At 46.5% G+C, this 14671-nt stretch overlaps 5 protein-coding genes across 5 annotated transcripts; 2 read left to right on the plus strand and 3 right to left on the minus strand.

Moving 5' to 3' along the window:
* The first annotated feature begins 886 nt into the window (after positions 1–886).
* On the plus strand, positions 887–4179 carry V8C40DRAFT_258498 (S8 family peptidase). Its single transcript, XM_083218735.1, has 2 exons — positions 887–1708; positions 1772–4179. Exons 1-2 carry the CDS (start codon positions 1003–1005, stop codon positions 3919–3921), a joined length of 2856 nt encoding a protein of 951 aa, XP_083067530.1. The 5' UTR covers positions 887–1002; the 3' UTR covers positions 3922–4179.
* On the minus strand, positions 4048–5161 carry V8C40DRAFT_284039 (aromatic alcohol reductase; the record flags this gene model as incomplete). The annotated part of the gene is made up of 3 exons (XM_083222079.1): positions 4048–4595; positions 4664–5074; positions 5126–5161. The coding sequence occupies 3 exons, from the start codon at positions 5159–5161 to the stop codon at positions 4152–4154; spliced, it is 891 nt and encodes a 296-aa protein (XP_083067531.1). The 3' UTR covers positions 4048–4151.
* Positions 5162–7170: 2009 nt separating this feature from the next.
* V8C40DRAFT_258501 (Nitroalkane oxidase in complex with Spermine, A competitive inhibitor) lies at positions 7171–9025 on the plus strand. Its single transcript, XM_083218736.1, has 3 exons — positions 7171–7870; positions 7942–8570; positions 8662–9025. The coding sequence occupies exons 1-3, from the start codon at positions 7370–7372 to the stop codon at positions 8813–8815; spliced, it is 1284 nt and encodes a 427-aa protein (XP_083067532.1). The 5' UTR covers positions 7171–7369; the 3' UTR covers positions 8816–9025.
* Positions 8891–9770, minus strand: V8C40DRAFT_258503 (uncharacterized protein). The gene is made up of 3 exons (XM_083218737.1): positions 9546–9770; positions 9409–9486; positions 8891–9350 (listed from the first exon to the last, which is right to left on the minus strand). The coding sequence occupies exons 1-3, from the start codon at positions 9607–9609 to the stop codon at positions 9157–9159; spliced, it is 336 nt and encodes a 111-aa protein (XP_083067533.1). The 5' UTR covers positions 9610–9770; the 3' UTR covers positions 8891–9156.
* Positions 9771–10149: 379 nt separating this feature from the next.
* On the minus strand, positions 10150–12802 carry V8C40DRAFT_258505 (alpha/beta hydrolase). The gene is made up of 2 exons (XM_083218738.1): positions 11760–12802; positions 10150–11674 (listed from the first exon to the last, which is right to left on the minus strand). The coding sequence occupies exons 1-2, from the start codon at positions 12615–12617 to the stop codon at positions 10706–10708; spliced, it is 1827 nt and encodes a 608-aa protein (XP_083067534.1). The 5' UTR covers positions 12618–12802; the 3' UTR covers positions 10150–10705.
* Between the last annotated feature and the right edge of the window lie 1869 nt (positions 12803–14671).

Consider the following 14671-nt stretch of genomic DNA (forward strand, 5'->3'; position numbering starts at 1 on the left):
CACAACTAGGAAAAATCAGGTATTAATATCGTTTGAAAGGTAATTCAAAGTAGATTCCACTTGTCTTCTATGGGGTTGACATCGGGGCTATGAATAGGCCACTCTAGAAGAGAAACCATGTGCTCGACGAAGAAAACTTGAACCGCTTTTGCCTTACGAATAGACGAATGATCTTGCTGAAAATGACGCATCCCATCTGTAGTTATTGGTAAATGTAGCCAAATAGCAGGCTCATGCATGGCTGTGAAGTTTAGATCCAATGCCAAACAAGTATCCAAGCCTCGAATGTCATAACTAACAATATTCCAAAGCAGATACAAAAGACGATACCTCCGATCCCAGCTGTGCAAAGCTTCGTATCATGCACAATCCCAGTCTCAGAACTCGACTAATGCCATTTTACCGTAACAGCCGGTCAGCGGCATGAGACTAGCGCCCGATACGAGGAGATATTGGGGTAAACGGTCTGTGATTCCGGAACTCCGGAGTCCAAACCGCGCAATGTGTTGCTATATTTGCAATACTGATACGCTGCCACTGTTTTCGGATACGGAAAATTCCCCGATCCTGCCAAGCCTCTGGTACTTCCTTATCACTTTCTTCGCGTGATGTCTTGGAGAAGTTGATAGTCGCTGTGACAGTGAAGATCAATCCGGCATGAATTACGCCCACTTTTCCCCCAACTTACCTCGCCCATCGCAATCAAAAGTGGATTTGCAAACGCTGAGATGGGTTTTGATCCCAAAAATGGGATCTTCGTAAACGTGATGCTACCTCGTATTTCGATCGGCGTCGTGTCACAAAAGTCTGTCACAATATGGGCTGCTTGCATCACTAGACGCGTCCAGCACTCACTTGTACCATATTATATATAAATGGGAGCCAACGAAAGTTGATTTTCTCTGGGCGCTTATTTGTTAAGCCACAAGACATTAAGTTGTCTTGCTTGCAACTCAGTTTCACTTGATTGGATTCCTCTGAGCCTCCTATTGGCCTAGAACAATGAAGGTCAAGGCCGCCTTTAGCTTGCTGGCCGTAACTGGCAGCGCGGCATCGCTCTCGACTGTGCAACCGGCACAGAAGCCCAACATCACCATTGTTCCCAATGCATACATTATTGAGTTTGAGCCAGATTTCCATCCCTCTTTGCAACCTCAGCAACGCTTTGCCCAAACCCCTGTTGGCATCAAAGCGGGCTACCAACTTCGCAATGAGTTCAATTCCGTGGATATCTTCTCAGGAATTTCGGTCTCCTTTCACACAGACGTCGACCTCGAGTCTGTCAGGAAGGCCAATGGAGTGAAAAACGCCTGGCATGTGACGATGGTCCCTCCGCCTGAGCCATATTATAGAAACGGTAGTCCAAAAGTCAAGTCGGCCAGCGGCAGTAGCCAATCGACCACTGGCAACAGCAATACAACTTTGCCCAACCTACGAGGTGTTAGCGGCGTGAACCAGCCCCTACTTTCTGTCAACATTCAGAAGCTTCATGATGAAGGCATCAGAGGCAAAGGAGTCCAGATCGGCATCATTGACTCTGGTGTCGATTATCGTCACCCTGCACTTGGCGGAGGCTTCGGACCTGGCTACAAAATTGCTTTCGGTTATGATTTCGTCGGCGATAATTACGATGGCACCAATGCTCCCATGCCTAGCCCTGATCCACTGGCAACATGTCCTGAAGGTGGACATGGCACTCACACTCTTGGTAAGTATTGGCGACGAGTAACAAATCTCTAACCTATATCGTCGTTGACTAACGCCGTGGCAGGAATTTTGGCTATGGAAGATCCCGACGATGTAGGCTTTGGCCTTGTTGGAGGGGCTCCTGATGCGACAATAGGAGCTTACAGAGTCTTGAGCTGTCCCGGCTCTAACACACCCAACGACATTATTATAAGCGCAATGCTTCGAGCCGCTGAAGACGGCGCAGACGTGATATCCATGTCTCTTGGAATCATCGGTGAATTATGGGAAGCTCTCAACCCTTTCGACCCAGTGGTCACCCAGCTCGCAAAGAAGGGAGTAGCAGTTGTGGCAGCCGTTGGCAACTTTGGTCCTGGCATCTATAGTGCATCGATTCCTGGTATTTGCCAAGACGCGCTCAGTGTAGGGGCCGTGGAGAATTCGGTATATCAGACTCATTTCCAAGCCCACGACGAGAAAGGCAAATCGCTAGACTATATATCGGTACTCCCTTTCCCGGGAAAGAGCAAGCAGGACATCTTCGTGCTTGGAACTGGGCTTGGAATACCGATCAATGATACTGTCGCCAGTGGCTGTTACCAGCCGGCGTGGGATGCAGTGACTAATGCAACTGTAGATTGGAACACAACCATATTGTTGGTGTCATGGCAGGATGATTGTGGCACTGGCTGGTTTCAAGCTCAGGAATTGGGTGTCACAACTATTATGGCTTACCTCACAAGCGAAGATCAGCTCATCGAGCTGGATGAACCTGAAAACGACGGCTCCCCCGACAAATTATATTTGACCTACGATAGCTCAAAAGCAATTGTGCAAGCTATTCAAGGCTTATCAGCTAATGAGACGTATAGCCTGCAATTTATTTCAACAGGTTCACAATCTCAGCAACTTATTGCTGATCCACTAGGAAACTTTGTGGACTCATTCTCGAGTTCTGGTCCTACCATCGAGATGACACTGCATCCCAAAGTCGCTTCTCCCGGAGGCACAATTCTATCAACATGGCCGCTTGCCGCGGGTGGTTATGCTGTTGTATCGGGAACATCCATGGCAACGCCGCTGGCAGCCGCGAGCTATGCGCTTCTCAAGAGCCAATTCCCTCATCTAACTGTTGCACAACTCTTTGATCGTCTCAAGACTGCTGCTTCTCCGCTCCCAGAATACAACTCCACGATACCATTCACTTCCACACTTCGCCAAGGTGGTGGATTGCTGGACGTTTATGCTGCTGTCAAAGCTGATTCAACAATAAGTCCTTCGGAATTCAGCTTGAAGGACTCTGCGAATCCGCCACCGCAGAAAATAACCATAACAAACGATTCAAAGAAACCAAATCACTACACTTTCAGCCACGATCCGGCTGCATTCCTTCGAGCTGATGAAAATTACTTGGCTGGCGAACCAAACTTTAACAGCATCAGCGTCTATACTCCGCATTCTGTTCCTGCGTCAGCTCAATTCTCAACGACCAAGCTGACTCTTCAGCCCGGCGAGTCAACCACTATCACAGTGCATATTACACCTCAACCGGACAAATATCCGTACTCGACGCCTGTCTATAGCGGATTCATCAAGATTTCCAGCGATAATAACGTCTACTCAATTCCCTATATGGGCTTGCCATACAGCAGGGACGCTGTTGGCCCGATAACTCAGAATGCCACGACGACAATACCTTTTGCCAGTCCGCAAGTCTTGTCTATTCCAGGTGATCAGCAAAACGTCCTCTCAGCTCAGGCAACTACACCCAACATCGACACTTATCATTGGAGCGCAAATGCCTCGGAATCTATTATACCGTTCTTAAGGATCGATATCGGCTTGCCGTCGGCACATATCCTCTACGAACTCGTCCCCGCTAACACCACTTTTGTCCCAACCATCTATGGTTTTGATCCTTCCGTCAAGATCGACTACCAAGACACGCCGCAGCCCATCTTGCCTGGCTTCCTTGGTGTACCAACGTATGGCACAATTCAGGAGTATAATCTGACTGACGTTGAAGGGTCTTTTGCAACTAGCTTCTTTTATATGTTTCATACTCCGACGCTATCGAACAATGGTGTAACTTACAACTTCACCTCTGGAGATTACCGACCTCTTGCTCGCGCGTTGAAGTGGAATGGCAATGAGACTAATCCTGATGATTACGAGTCGTATCTCGGGCCAGTTATAAGGGCAGATGTTCCTGCAGATGTATTTCCTAGTCGCTGAAGTTGAGTAATTGTGTGGTATGCCAGTCGTAACGGTTTATCAGATGAACGGACACAATCGAATGTAGTTAAAGAAGCCATGTATAGTGTCGTGGACAAATATGCACTCATATTTACTGCTCAGTCCTCAGGTTACGATTCTATATTCATAAAGGTATTTCTATAAACCGTACGAACCGAGTAAATATAAGCAATTGTCAATACAGTTGGACATCTCAGCTGCAACTACTATCAGAGGCTGAGTATAGAGGCTATGGACCCCTCTAGATTATCTGGACGTAACTCTAAAAGATCATTATGCACTTCAAACTCAGTTTCAAAATCGGATCCACAGCCTCCCTTAAACATTGCCGCCTGGAGAAGCTCAAATACACCGCCTTGGCCGCTTGACATCTTGTGTCTCCCTGCAGATATCATTTCATCAGCCGGTACGTGTCGTACCTTCCATGGCGCACCTGTTTGCTTCTCTAGTATCTCCAATATCTGCTTTTGGGTAGTCCTGAATGAGTGGACGAACATCCTTTTGTTCTCGGTGTCAGAGGCGTGTGTAAGAACAGACGCTATAGCTTTCCCGACCGTGGGAAGAATTGTGGTGCTAAATGGTTGAGTGCCTTCATCAACAAAAGTTGCGGACCGATTCTTCAAGTCAAATCCAAACAGTCCAGCGCCAAGACCCTATTCAATTTGTTAGAAAGCTTTCTCTGTAAAGTTAATGCTATCAAAGATGGTGTTAATAAACACACCCAATCCAGGAAAGGCCCTGTGGCCACGCTGGTCCACGTAATGCCTTGAGATTCCTTGCTCCTTAGATAGGCATTGATTTGCTGTTTTTGGCTGAAGAAAGGAACAATTTCCATAGCTTTCGGATGGCAGACGTCAATGCCATATTCTGATGGAATGAACCTTTTTACTCCAGCAAGAATGGCGGCATCAATGATTTTTTGCTGCTCTTTCAGCCCGCTGCCACTGATGGTGCTTACCATAGCATCATGTCCCTCAAGTGCACTTATAAGTGATGATTCCGAATAGTCTGTCTTATATACTCGTACATTCTCCGGAAAGGCAGCTTTGCTGGATGCTCGGCTCATTACAGAGACGTTAAATTTTGCTTCAAGAAGGGACTGCAGCACGTGTGTCCCGAGATTCCCCCCAGCCTATTTCACGTCAGTTACAAAGCCACGATCTCGTCAAGAGCGCCAACATACCCCCACGAGCATAATATTCTTCAAGATCTTTGACATTATAAGATGATATGAGTTCGGTGCCAATCTTCTTGTAGAATATGGTGTAGTTATCCTTTCATGTTCAATCATTCGATTGGCAACGTCCTCTTTATATCAACCAAGTGAGGGTTCTTCACCATGTTCAGCGCAATACATCGACCGTATTCAGAGAGACCATTATTCACACGTTATTTCCGCCTATGGCCATCTCATTCAATGCCAAAAATGGCAATTCGACAATCTTTAGCGTGTGGATGACATAGCAACATGAAGAGCCCCTAAACGCCGAAATAACATCGCCGTTCACTAGCACGGTAACTTCCGCAAAGTCCCCAAAATCCGATCCGACCGTTCGTCCCTTCTTGAGCTCCATGCCGCCTTTCCAACCCCAAACTCTACCAGATTTATTTCCCTACTTGGTACTATTCCGATGAGTTTGGGATTTCCTATCTAGCATCGGGAGTTTCCGTCTATCCGAAACCAATTGCTTCAATACGGACATTGAGACACACTTCGCACCAGTATCGCCTTCATTCCTATTGGTGGACAATATTTTGCTAACAATAATTGTTGATTCTGTCTTCTTATGGTTGAAGGACCAGGTATATATAACAAGCAACCCAGATCAAATTTACAATGTAAACCACGACACATTCCATAAATTAATTCATCAAGACATTGCTTTTCGGCAAATAGCAAAACGCCGGCTTACCACTCAAGAGTATTTGTATTGTATGACAATACTCGGAACGGTTAGTACGTTGCAATATCATCAGATTCTTGCTATAAATGAGCCTCTCTTTACTGAAGATGACACATTTACTCAGCGTCGCGTCTTGAGTATAAATGCGCTCTAGGGAGCATTCACAGCCAAGTGGTGATGACATGTCATTGCGGTAGCTTAGAAGAATAGTCTAGTTGAGAGACTCTTGGAGATTGGGTGTGGTGTTCACATCTTCTTGTTGAGGGGTAAAATTCCCACGAGTCAGTGCTGAGCGGTGGGCAACTGTTTCTACGAAATCACTAATCAGCTTTCAAGAATGCAACCCACTCGTCACATATTTTTAGAAGAAAGCAACGCTAATGGGCAACCTGTTCATGCCTATCAATCCTTCAGGTCATGACTATATGTTGGAACACCAATCGTTTCCGCGTAATTATCTGCCGAGTAAACAAACCCCACATGGTGGTGACTATACATGTTCGTAAGCAGTGGGTAACACTGGTCAGGTCAGCATATCTCTCTCTGTTCTACTCCGTAGTTGGCTCATTTTTGTCAGCCGCGGGGTTGACGATGGTTGGTATGTCCGAGTTTACGCTCTAAAGACTATGCTTAAAAGTCACTGTCTTTGACGTATGAGGTCTCATGCTGTATTTCACATGAATAAAAGTTTTATATGATGTATTTATTTGATCAACTTAATCTACTCTGTGATTTTACGCTTATCCATCCAGATGCATTGAATAGACGACATTCAAGAGATGCAGGTCGAAGTGGCTAATGTGTTCGTGTCAGTATAGCGTTGAACTAAGAGTGCAATTAGCACAAAGAAACACACACTACTCACCTGATGCATATCAACTACTTTAGTGGGTATTGAGCTGAAAGAAATGGTAGGTAGACAGGCGAGAGGACCGTATGGTAATGGAAGCCATATTCCCCAGTAGAGTTAGCTAAGGTATCCTACTATTTGAAACTGCAGGACTTCATCACGCAGTTATATTCAACCTTTAATCCAATAGAATCCAATAATCCATTGCACGAGGCAATTGGAACAAGGAGATAAAGACAGTACGTTTTATAGTTAGTACCTGAAGTAACAAACTACACATCCTATCTTCCATATTAAGTGCAATATATCTCGGTAAATCGTTCTCAATATGGTGTATAAGCCGATGCATAAGCCACCTGATCCGACTCAACCGCCCGACACAACCGTTTGACTCGTGGAGGGCGGCCGCAACACTGCAGGATTTAAAGAGTGCCCCTCTTCGAACATCGCTACCCAGTAATGTATCGAAGTTGGGAAGTCGCTTATGAAAGATTAATCACTCACATGTAATGATCGAAGAACTATTTGCATTGTTAAGTATATAACATCTAACTAGAGCAGCTCTCTCTGTTTTCGACTGTGCCGTGTCGCTCTACCATCCCACCACATACCTCTGTTTTCTACCGATTGAGAACCGATATCACAGCTTCTAGTTCTTTGATCAACATTCAACATGATTGGGTTTGACTTAACCGATAAACAAAAGGCTCTGCGAGAGGGAGCTGCCAAAATCGGGCAAGAAATTCTTTTACCTGCTAGAGAAATATACTCTCAATACAGCGACCAGGAATCCCGATTCCAAGCCACTTTGCCGTTTTACCAAAAGCTTGTGAAAGCTGGCTTTGTAAAAGCTCAGGTCCCAGTTCCACTCGGTGGAAGCAATGAGTCGTTTATAGATGGCGCAATTGTTGCGGAAGAGCTCTATGCAATCGATTCGAGCATTATGCTTCATGTGCTCGGCACCGGACTTGGCTTAATGCCTCTGATCCTCGGCGGCACACCGGAGCAGCAAAAGAAGTTTCTTGCTCCTTTTCTCACTTGCGAAGGTGAACCACTTGCTAGTTTGGCCCATTCCGAACCAGGTGGCACTGCCAATTGGCTTGAAAAGGGTGGCCAAGGATTGGAAACTACTGCGCGGAAAGAGGGTGACTACTACATTATAAATGGCGAAAAAGTAAGAAGGCCCCGCCAAATTCATCAATTACATAGTTCATTGTTTCACTAATGCTTTGCAACTACGCGCAGTTATGGACTACCAACAGCGCTGGTTGGGACGGAAAAGGTGCTGCGCTCGCCTGCCTTTGCTGCCGGTTGTCAGAGGATGGTGGACCTCAAGACCCAAATGATGATCCCGCGTCAAATATCATCGTTTTTCTGGTAACAAGAGATACGATAGCTCAGAATGAGCCCAATGCGTATCAAAAGATCGCGGAACCGAATCTTATGGGTCATACTGCGGCCACTGGGCCACTAACCAGGTACACTAACTTCAAAGTTCCGGCTGGAGATGTATTAGGGGCTCCAGGGACTGGAGCTTCCATCATCCTGCGGGCCTTCAGCATGTCCGCTGCGTTAGCGGGTGCTATGGCAGTTGGGACGATGCGGGCAGCCTTTGAAGCAGCCCTGAAGTTTGCTAAAGAAGACAGCCGCAGAGGCACGGTACCGATTATTGAGAGGCAAAGTCCAGCCGACTTGTTGATCAACGCTAAGATCAAGATTGATACATCTCGTCTCCTCGCTTGGAAGGCTCTCGATGGCGTTGAAAAGGGAGTTGGAAATGACAGCAGCCGATATGAAGCCTGTTTGCAGGCCAAAATTTATTGCACCGACCAGGCTGTCAGTGCCGTCTGGGACACGATGCAGTTGGTGGGAATGTGAGTTATAAGTTATTCCCGGGAGGAAGGATTTCCAATTCTCCAACCCGTTTACCCCCCCAACAAGCTCATTAGGCTGATGCACATATAGGACATCTTACCGAACTGATACAGTGTTTCCGAGACTATTGAATGATGCGACGGTGTTTTCACTCTTTGATGGTGGTAATATTGGAGTTCGGCGGAGGCAGCTTCAACAGCTGATGCAGGCTGAAGACTACCAACCATGGGCGAGTTTGTGGTGAAAGGACGTCTAAATAATAGTTGAACAATAACCTTTTTTTAAAGGTTTAATGGCATTATGAAGTTAAATAAAAGAACCAAGGAATGCGGAAAGTAGTTGTTTTGGTTACTTTCGAAGAGTCAGTATTTCACCCGTGGAAGTTACCGACAATGAACAAAACAGTTACCCCATCCTAGTCCATTCTGTAAGCTATAAAATTATCAAGATCTCCCAACACGACTTCGCATCTACATCTCCTCTCTTCAACTCTGCTACGCTACAAGAAACCCAAGTCCATAATTGGTGCCATATCAAGAACAAATATTCCCTAGCCTATATCTTGTTCTATATATGATATCAAGTTTACTGTTCCACTGCTGACTCTGAATCGACGCAATGCTCCAGAGGTCCGCACCTCTTTCGGACGGGAGCCACTGGCTCACCATCGACACAAACCTCCAGAGGTCCGCACCTCTTTCGGACGGGAGCCACTGGCTCTGAGTCGGTACAAATCTCTAGAGGTCCGCACCTTCGAACGGGTGCAGATTCTTGCGCCGCTGAAGAAGATGAGCAATTGATCAGCTTAACTCATTTATATGGTAACAGTAATCTCACCTGACAGTTTTGAGTCAGGGCATACCTCAAGAGGTCCACATCGTCGAAAAACTGCGTGGCTTTCAGCCACTGGGGGAGCTGCGATTTGAAGCATGTTGTATTAGCAAAGTGATGCGCTGCAAAGGTTGAAAACCTACCTGGATACGCCACAGCAACACCGGCCAACACGACGAGGCAAGCGATTAGACTGGAGGTCACCATTGTGATATATATAGTAAGTAGAGTATTGTTTTATTGAACGATTTGTCAATGAAAGCTTGTTGGGTGAATTTTGTCTGAGATTAACGAGGGGCTAGGTTCATATTTATACCTATGCTATCACAAGTTATTTGCAATGAAAACTTGATGATCTACTTCTTGAGTTTGAAGTTGGATATCTTCTAACATGTCTAGGTACTTTGACAGCGATCGTTAATCCAGACATTACTTTGCCCGGAATCCGGAAAGAAGTCATCGTGGAGGAATATGTTCGGAATCCGGAAGTCGTCTTCTTCGGAGCCCGGAAGTCGCTTATCTAAAATCCAGTAACATTTGTGCCATTTCTATAATCTCACCAAAACGATTGTTTCCCGTAGATATCAAAGTTCATAATCATTTATCTTGCAGTCGCGGTGAGTTTCGCACTCCGGAAGTCATCCGCGACCTTGTGAACGCACTAAGACGGCATCATCGTGGTGCTCAGAGGATCTTACGGGTTACAAACAACAAAACTGGATAAATAACTATTTTGGTGTAAATAAATTCCAAATTCTAAACTTCAATTCAACTGAGTTCGTCTCACACCATGTATGCATGCATTCTTGCTAGCTTTGATAGCAAGGCATCTATATGATATGCGCTGACGTGACGGTTGAGAGGCATTTTCGTAGGTCATGGGAATATTTTATTACAATAGTATTGCAGGAATAAAATCATCTTGTCACCTACTACATTATTTAAGTGTGACTTCTCTCAATACCAAGTAATTAAGTGGTCTGATTCACTTCACACCTTTGTTCGTCATATAGAAGTAAGTTTGTGTGATGGAGGACGATGCTTGACCATATTCGCAAAGTAGAAATGAAGAAAATAACAACAGAAAAGAAAACGTATAACCTGATTATAATAATTGTGATTCTATTCGAACTAACTGCAAATTTTGATATCGTTTATCCCAACTCTCCAGTACTTGAAAATGTCTCTTGGTTTGCATGTCGGCGTAGATTGTTCACTATGCCATGACGCGAAATCGGCACCAGATGCACGGAAGCTTTTTTCTTAATATAACGATGTAACGGGAGATCTCTTAAATTTTGAGTCATTGTTGAAAGAGGAGAGGATTGCCTTGGAGTTGCCAGCTTGCAAAGTCACCAGTGCTTGCGGTTTCGGGAGAATAACCACTGCAATTGTCATCCCATGGCCCACATTGTGTCTTGCATGTTACTTCCTCCGATGGAACAGTTCCAGACTCAAAATAGTCGGCCACAATACTTTTAGTGCAATCACTTGGAGCAGTGCCAATCACACAATGACCCATGGATTCTTGAACGACGACGGCCGCGCCAGGGTGGTTAGCAGCCATTGCGCGGGCCGAGTTGAGGGGTGTGACTGGATCAAGGCGAGGACTCAGAAACAGCAGAGGAGCAGCCGGATGCCCTGCGACTAAATTAGGGTGCGCTTTGGGGGTTGTGAAAGGGCCCTTGAACGATAGATTGGGGCGAAACGACCAACTGGAGCAGCTGAAGCGAATATTGGACCAATAGCTTCCAAACAGCTTCGACTTGCTCATTTGGCGCTGGACATACTTGGACCACCAGCCAGCATCTTTGTCAGTAATATCATCACCGTCACCACAGATGACAGCAGATTGAGACTCGGGGAGAATAGCAGCGGGCTTGGTGCTGTTATTATCGGAGCAGACGGTGTCCAGATTCGGCAAATGGCCAAACTTCATCAAGTTACTGACGAGTTCGGTCGTATTGCCCTTCATGGCCTCGTGAAGAGTTGTTGCCAGGAGCTTGAAAGTCCGAATGGGATTGTAGAGGGAAGAGCCAACAAGTTTACGGATATCGTCGCCGGTAATGACGACTATAGTGCCTGAAGAAGATAGTGCAGGTATTGGGACGTCGTCGAGATCGGCTACCCAAGACCAGAATCGGGATTTGATCTCAGTAGGCGAGGCATCTGAGTCAGAGGCGAGGGTGCAAATAGATGGACCTGCTTGGTAGCAGCCTCGCCAGAATTCCTCCAAGATTTCATCCGTGTCGTGAAGATTCGTAAGCCAGCCCTGAAATTGGTTAGTTTGATGTATGAGCTAGAAAGACGGCGATTGATCAAATTCCGCAGCTCAGGGAATTGCGCGATGAACTTACAGGACCATTTGCATAATCATCTGCATGAACCACTCCATCAAGCACCATCCTCCCAACACGGCCTGGATATAAACTTGCAAAGTAGTTACCGAGGGCTGTGCCATAGGAAAATCCAATGTACTGCAGCCGCGGCACATCATCTTCCTCAGTCCGTTTCCTGAGCTCCTGACGGGTGTCATCCTGTGCTTTACTGACGCCCTGGCGTTTTCTCAACTCATCGACTTTATCCACCATCTCGACCATGTCTCGAGCCACGCTAGGGGTGTTCACAAAGGCCATTCCATCTCCCCACTGCTTCTCCGAATCCTTGCATCGCTTAGACAAAGCTTTTGACATTGCGAGGCCATATTTGATTGAGTCAATGCCCTTATCGAGCCCGCCATTTCCACGAGCCTCAAGCTGCCACGCACTACGAGACACGATGTCGGAGCGGAAGCAGTTGGAGCTTGGAGTCGTGCGGCCGATACCACGAGGATCCCATGAGAAAATCTCGTAGTGGCGGCGACCAGGCTTATCGACATATTGCTGCAAATCATGCCCGTCCGAGAGAACGAAAGAAACACCTGATGCCCCTGGGCCTCCCGGATTCACAAAGATGCTTCCGCCAAAACTGGGGTCATCGTCAGAGACTACAGCTGGCAGTTTGGCAATGGCAATGACGGCAGTGCGAGTGTCGGTGCTGTTTGTCCAGTCAAGAGGCACTTCTAGGCGCGCACACTGATATCCATCGTAACAGTCGTGATATTCCAATTTCCGGCTCGGCTTTATTGTGTCCCAATCCAGCTCAGGAGCCAAAGCTGTTGCATCGGCCAAAGCAAAGGACAAGGCAATTAAGACAGACTGAGATGCAAGATACATGCTTGCAGTGCAATTCTCATTCTCTTCCCGCAAGATGGGGAAAATAAGAAAAGAGAATGAATTGACGACCGTATAACGAACGACGAGATCCGCGACGGCTTGCGAGTCGTGAAGGTTGCGGGGTGAGAGGAATCCAATCCAATATCCAATGGATCAAATGGGTGGCTCATCAATCTTCCAGTGGAGGTTCTATTGACAGCAGCTGATTCGAGCTACAGCGCGGGTGGTCCACTTTTGATAGCGCACTACAGGGGACGGCACGCCCAAACTAACCCCTGGTACCTGTACTTGGGTGCTTCCATGTATGCTGGTACCGTAGAACTTGCTAGTAATGATGGGCGTTTCCTCTGCCAAATTGCTTCCACCTGTGGATTGCGTTATTCGATACCTAGCCATCATTCTTTGTATTGTGATTATTTCTTGCACAAAAAAAATCCTCTCGTCTGCTTTTGGTTTGGTTCATCCCCTTGCACCTCGCCTCACATAAGTACCTCCTGGCCACTTTCCCTAGTGTGGTACAAATGCAGGTACCTGTAGTCTGTAATTTTGCGACAACCATGTCAACATGTGTTGGGCATGGAACACGGTCAGGTCTGGTACTTTTGTGTGGCGAATCATGGTGCATCACATTATATGCAATTCATGCCACTCGAACTATTCCAGACCGTGCCTAGGCAATAGACAAGAGCATGCCAAAAGTTCGTTTTCGTCTGAGGCAAGCTTGTGATAACCACCCAACGATGGATTTTCTGCGATGCCAAGTGATTGGTGGCCTTGTAACAATAGCAACTTAGTGCTTTCGGACCGGGGCGCAAACGCCAATTTCTTGAGTTTAATCGACTTTGTCCGGAGTATTGGGCGCTTCACTGACACTGGGGTAACGGCAGCCATACGCCCATTTCCCAGGAGCATGTCAGATCCAACTTGATTGGTCTTATTCACATATCCAGCTTCAGATGTTGGTCGATTTCGAGCGGGGCTACTTAAGAATTTCGGACTCCGAAATTGATGTTGGCCCTTTCATTCACTACCAGTGGTGAGATTCGGTCGGTCGGTGGAGATTTTGTTAGAGAGTGTCACTGTTGGGGCTCGCATGCTCAATAGTCGGTTGGTCGGGATTCTTTAATCAGAAACGGTGAATTAGTCTGACTGAGTACAGAGTATCGCGTGTAACAACAGTCCCTTAGCCGAGATGGCTATTATAACAGGACATTTTGGAGTTCTGCAAAGGAGATGAAGGAACTGCTTTAGATTCATAAAGGGAGCTGGGTTGGGCATCAGGGTCGGGCATTTCAAGACTCAACTGTAAATTAGCTTAATTGTCATCGACATAGGACGACAACCCCACGGTAAGCCTATAGGGTACTCTATTAAATCCCTTCTTCTTCTTCATCAGAGGTCTCCGGGTTTTAGACTGTAAGTATTGCTGTAGCTTAGAAAGGTAGAGGTAGACTTACTGGGTGTAGGTAGAAGGAAAAGAATATTCGCTGCATTGTCGCTATTATCCCGGCTGACGTTGGCATATAAAAGAGTCTTTACTGCCGTTATCGTGGATGCGATCTTCATTTATCTGGCATATTTCCTCTTATTTTGTTATGCGTGGCATGTAGCTAATCTTGCCCTTTTGTCTCATCTTGAATATCCAGCATGTGCCATATCTCCGTATCACCTGCGGCCTCCCTTCCTTCTCACAGCCCAGTTCTACCTCTATTGCGGGGAGAGGGTTCTTATCGCTTGCCAAAGAGCAAGCCGGCCATGTCTCATATGAGGTGTCCGCAGCCATATCGGGGCTGATCTCGCTATGTGTATGGCCATCAAAGGAGCCACATACCTAGTAGGGACAGGTCGTCGTCGGAGAGAAGGGAACTGACAGAAGGCCGCAGATCTGAAATGGAGAGGGTCGCTCGTGGCAAAGGCATAGACGCTGTTCGGAGTTGCACCGATTGGCCCAGTCATTAGCTAAAGGTGACCATTTACACGGCATTTGGTTTGCTTTGCAGGTCCCTGTTCTCAATGACACACGTTGAACGAATGCACAGAGAAATGCCTGCAGG

This window comes from Trichoderma camerunense, assembly GCF_050948025.1.
Source record: "Trichoderma camerunense strain CBS 138272 chromosome Unknown V8C40scaffold_28, whole genome shotgun sequence".
Taxonomy (NCBI): domain Eukaryota; kingdom Fungi; phylum Ascomycota; class Sordariomycetes; order Hypocreales; family Hypocreaceae; genus Trichoderma; species Trichoderma camerunense.

Excerpts from the sequence above, each read along its gene's own strand:
- V8C40DRAFT_258505 (XM_083218738.1), bottom strand. The coding sequence starts at position 12,617 with ATGTATCTTGCATCTCAGTCTGTCTTAATTGCCTTGTCCTTTGCTTTG. Across the intron at positions 11,675-11,759 it reads ATGATTATGCAAATGGTCCT|GGCTGGCTTACGAATCTTCA; the intron begins GTAAGTTCATCG and ends AACCAATTTCAG.
- V8C40DRAFT_258498 (XM_083218735.1), top strand. The coding sequence starts at position 1,003 with ATGAAGGTCAAGGCCGCCTTTAGCTTGCTGGCCGTAACTGGCAGCGCG. Across the intron at positions 1,709-1,771 it reads ACATGGCACTCACACTCTTG|GAATTTTGGCTATGGAAGAT; the intron begins GTAAGTATTGGC and ends ACGCCGTGGCAG.
- V8C40DRAFT_258501 (XM_083218736.1), top strand. The coding sequence starts at position 7,370 with ATGATTGGGTTTGACTTAACCGATAAACAAAAGGCTCTGCGAGAGGGA. Across the intron at positions 7,871-7,941 it reads ACATTATAAATGGCGAAAAA|TTATGGACTACCAACAGCGC; the intron begins GTAAGAAGGCCC and ends AACTACGCGCAG. Across the intron at positions 8,571-8,661 it reads ACGATGCAGTTGGTGGGAAT|GACATCTTACCGAACTGATA; the intron begins GTGAGTTATAAG and ends ATGCACATATAG.
- V8C40DRAFT_258503 (XM_083218737.1), bottom strand. The coding sequence starts at position 9,609 with ATGGTGACCTCCAGTCTAATCGCTTGCCTCGTCGTGTTGGCCGGTGTT. Across the intron at positions 9,487-9,545 it reads TGTTGCTGTGGCGTATCCAG|CTCCCCCAGTGGCTGAAAGC; the intron begins GTAGGTTTTCAA and ends TTCAAATCGCAG. Across the intron at positions 9,351-9,408 it reads CCCTGACTCAAAACTGTCAG|CGGCGCAAGAATCTGCACCC; the intron begins GTGAGATTACTG and ends CATCTTCTTCAG.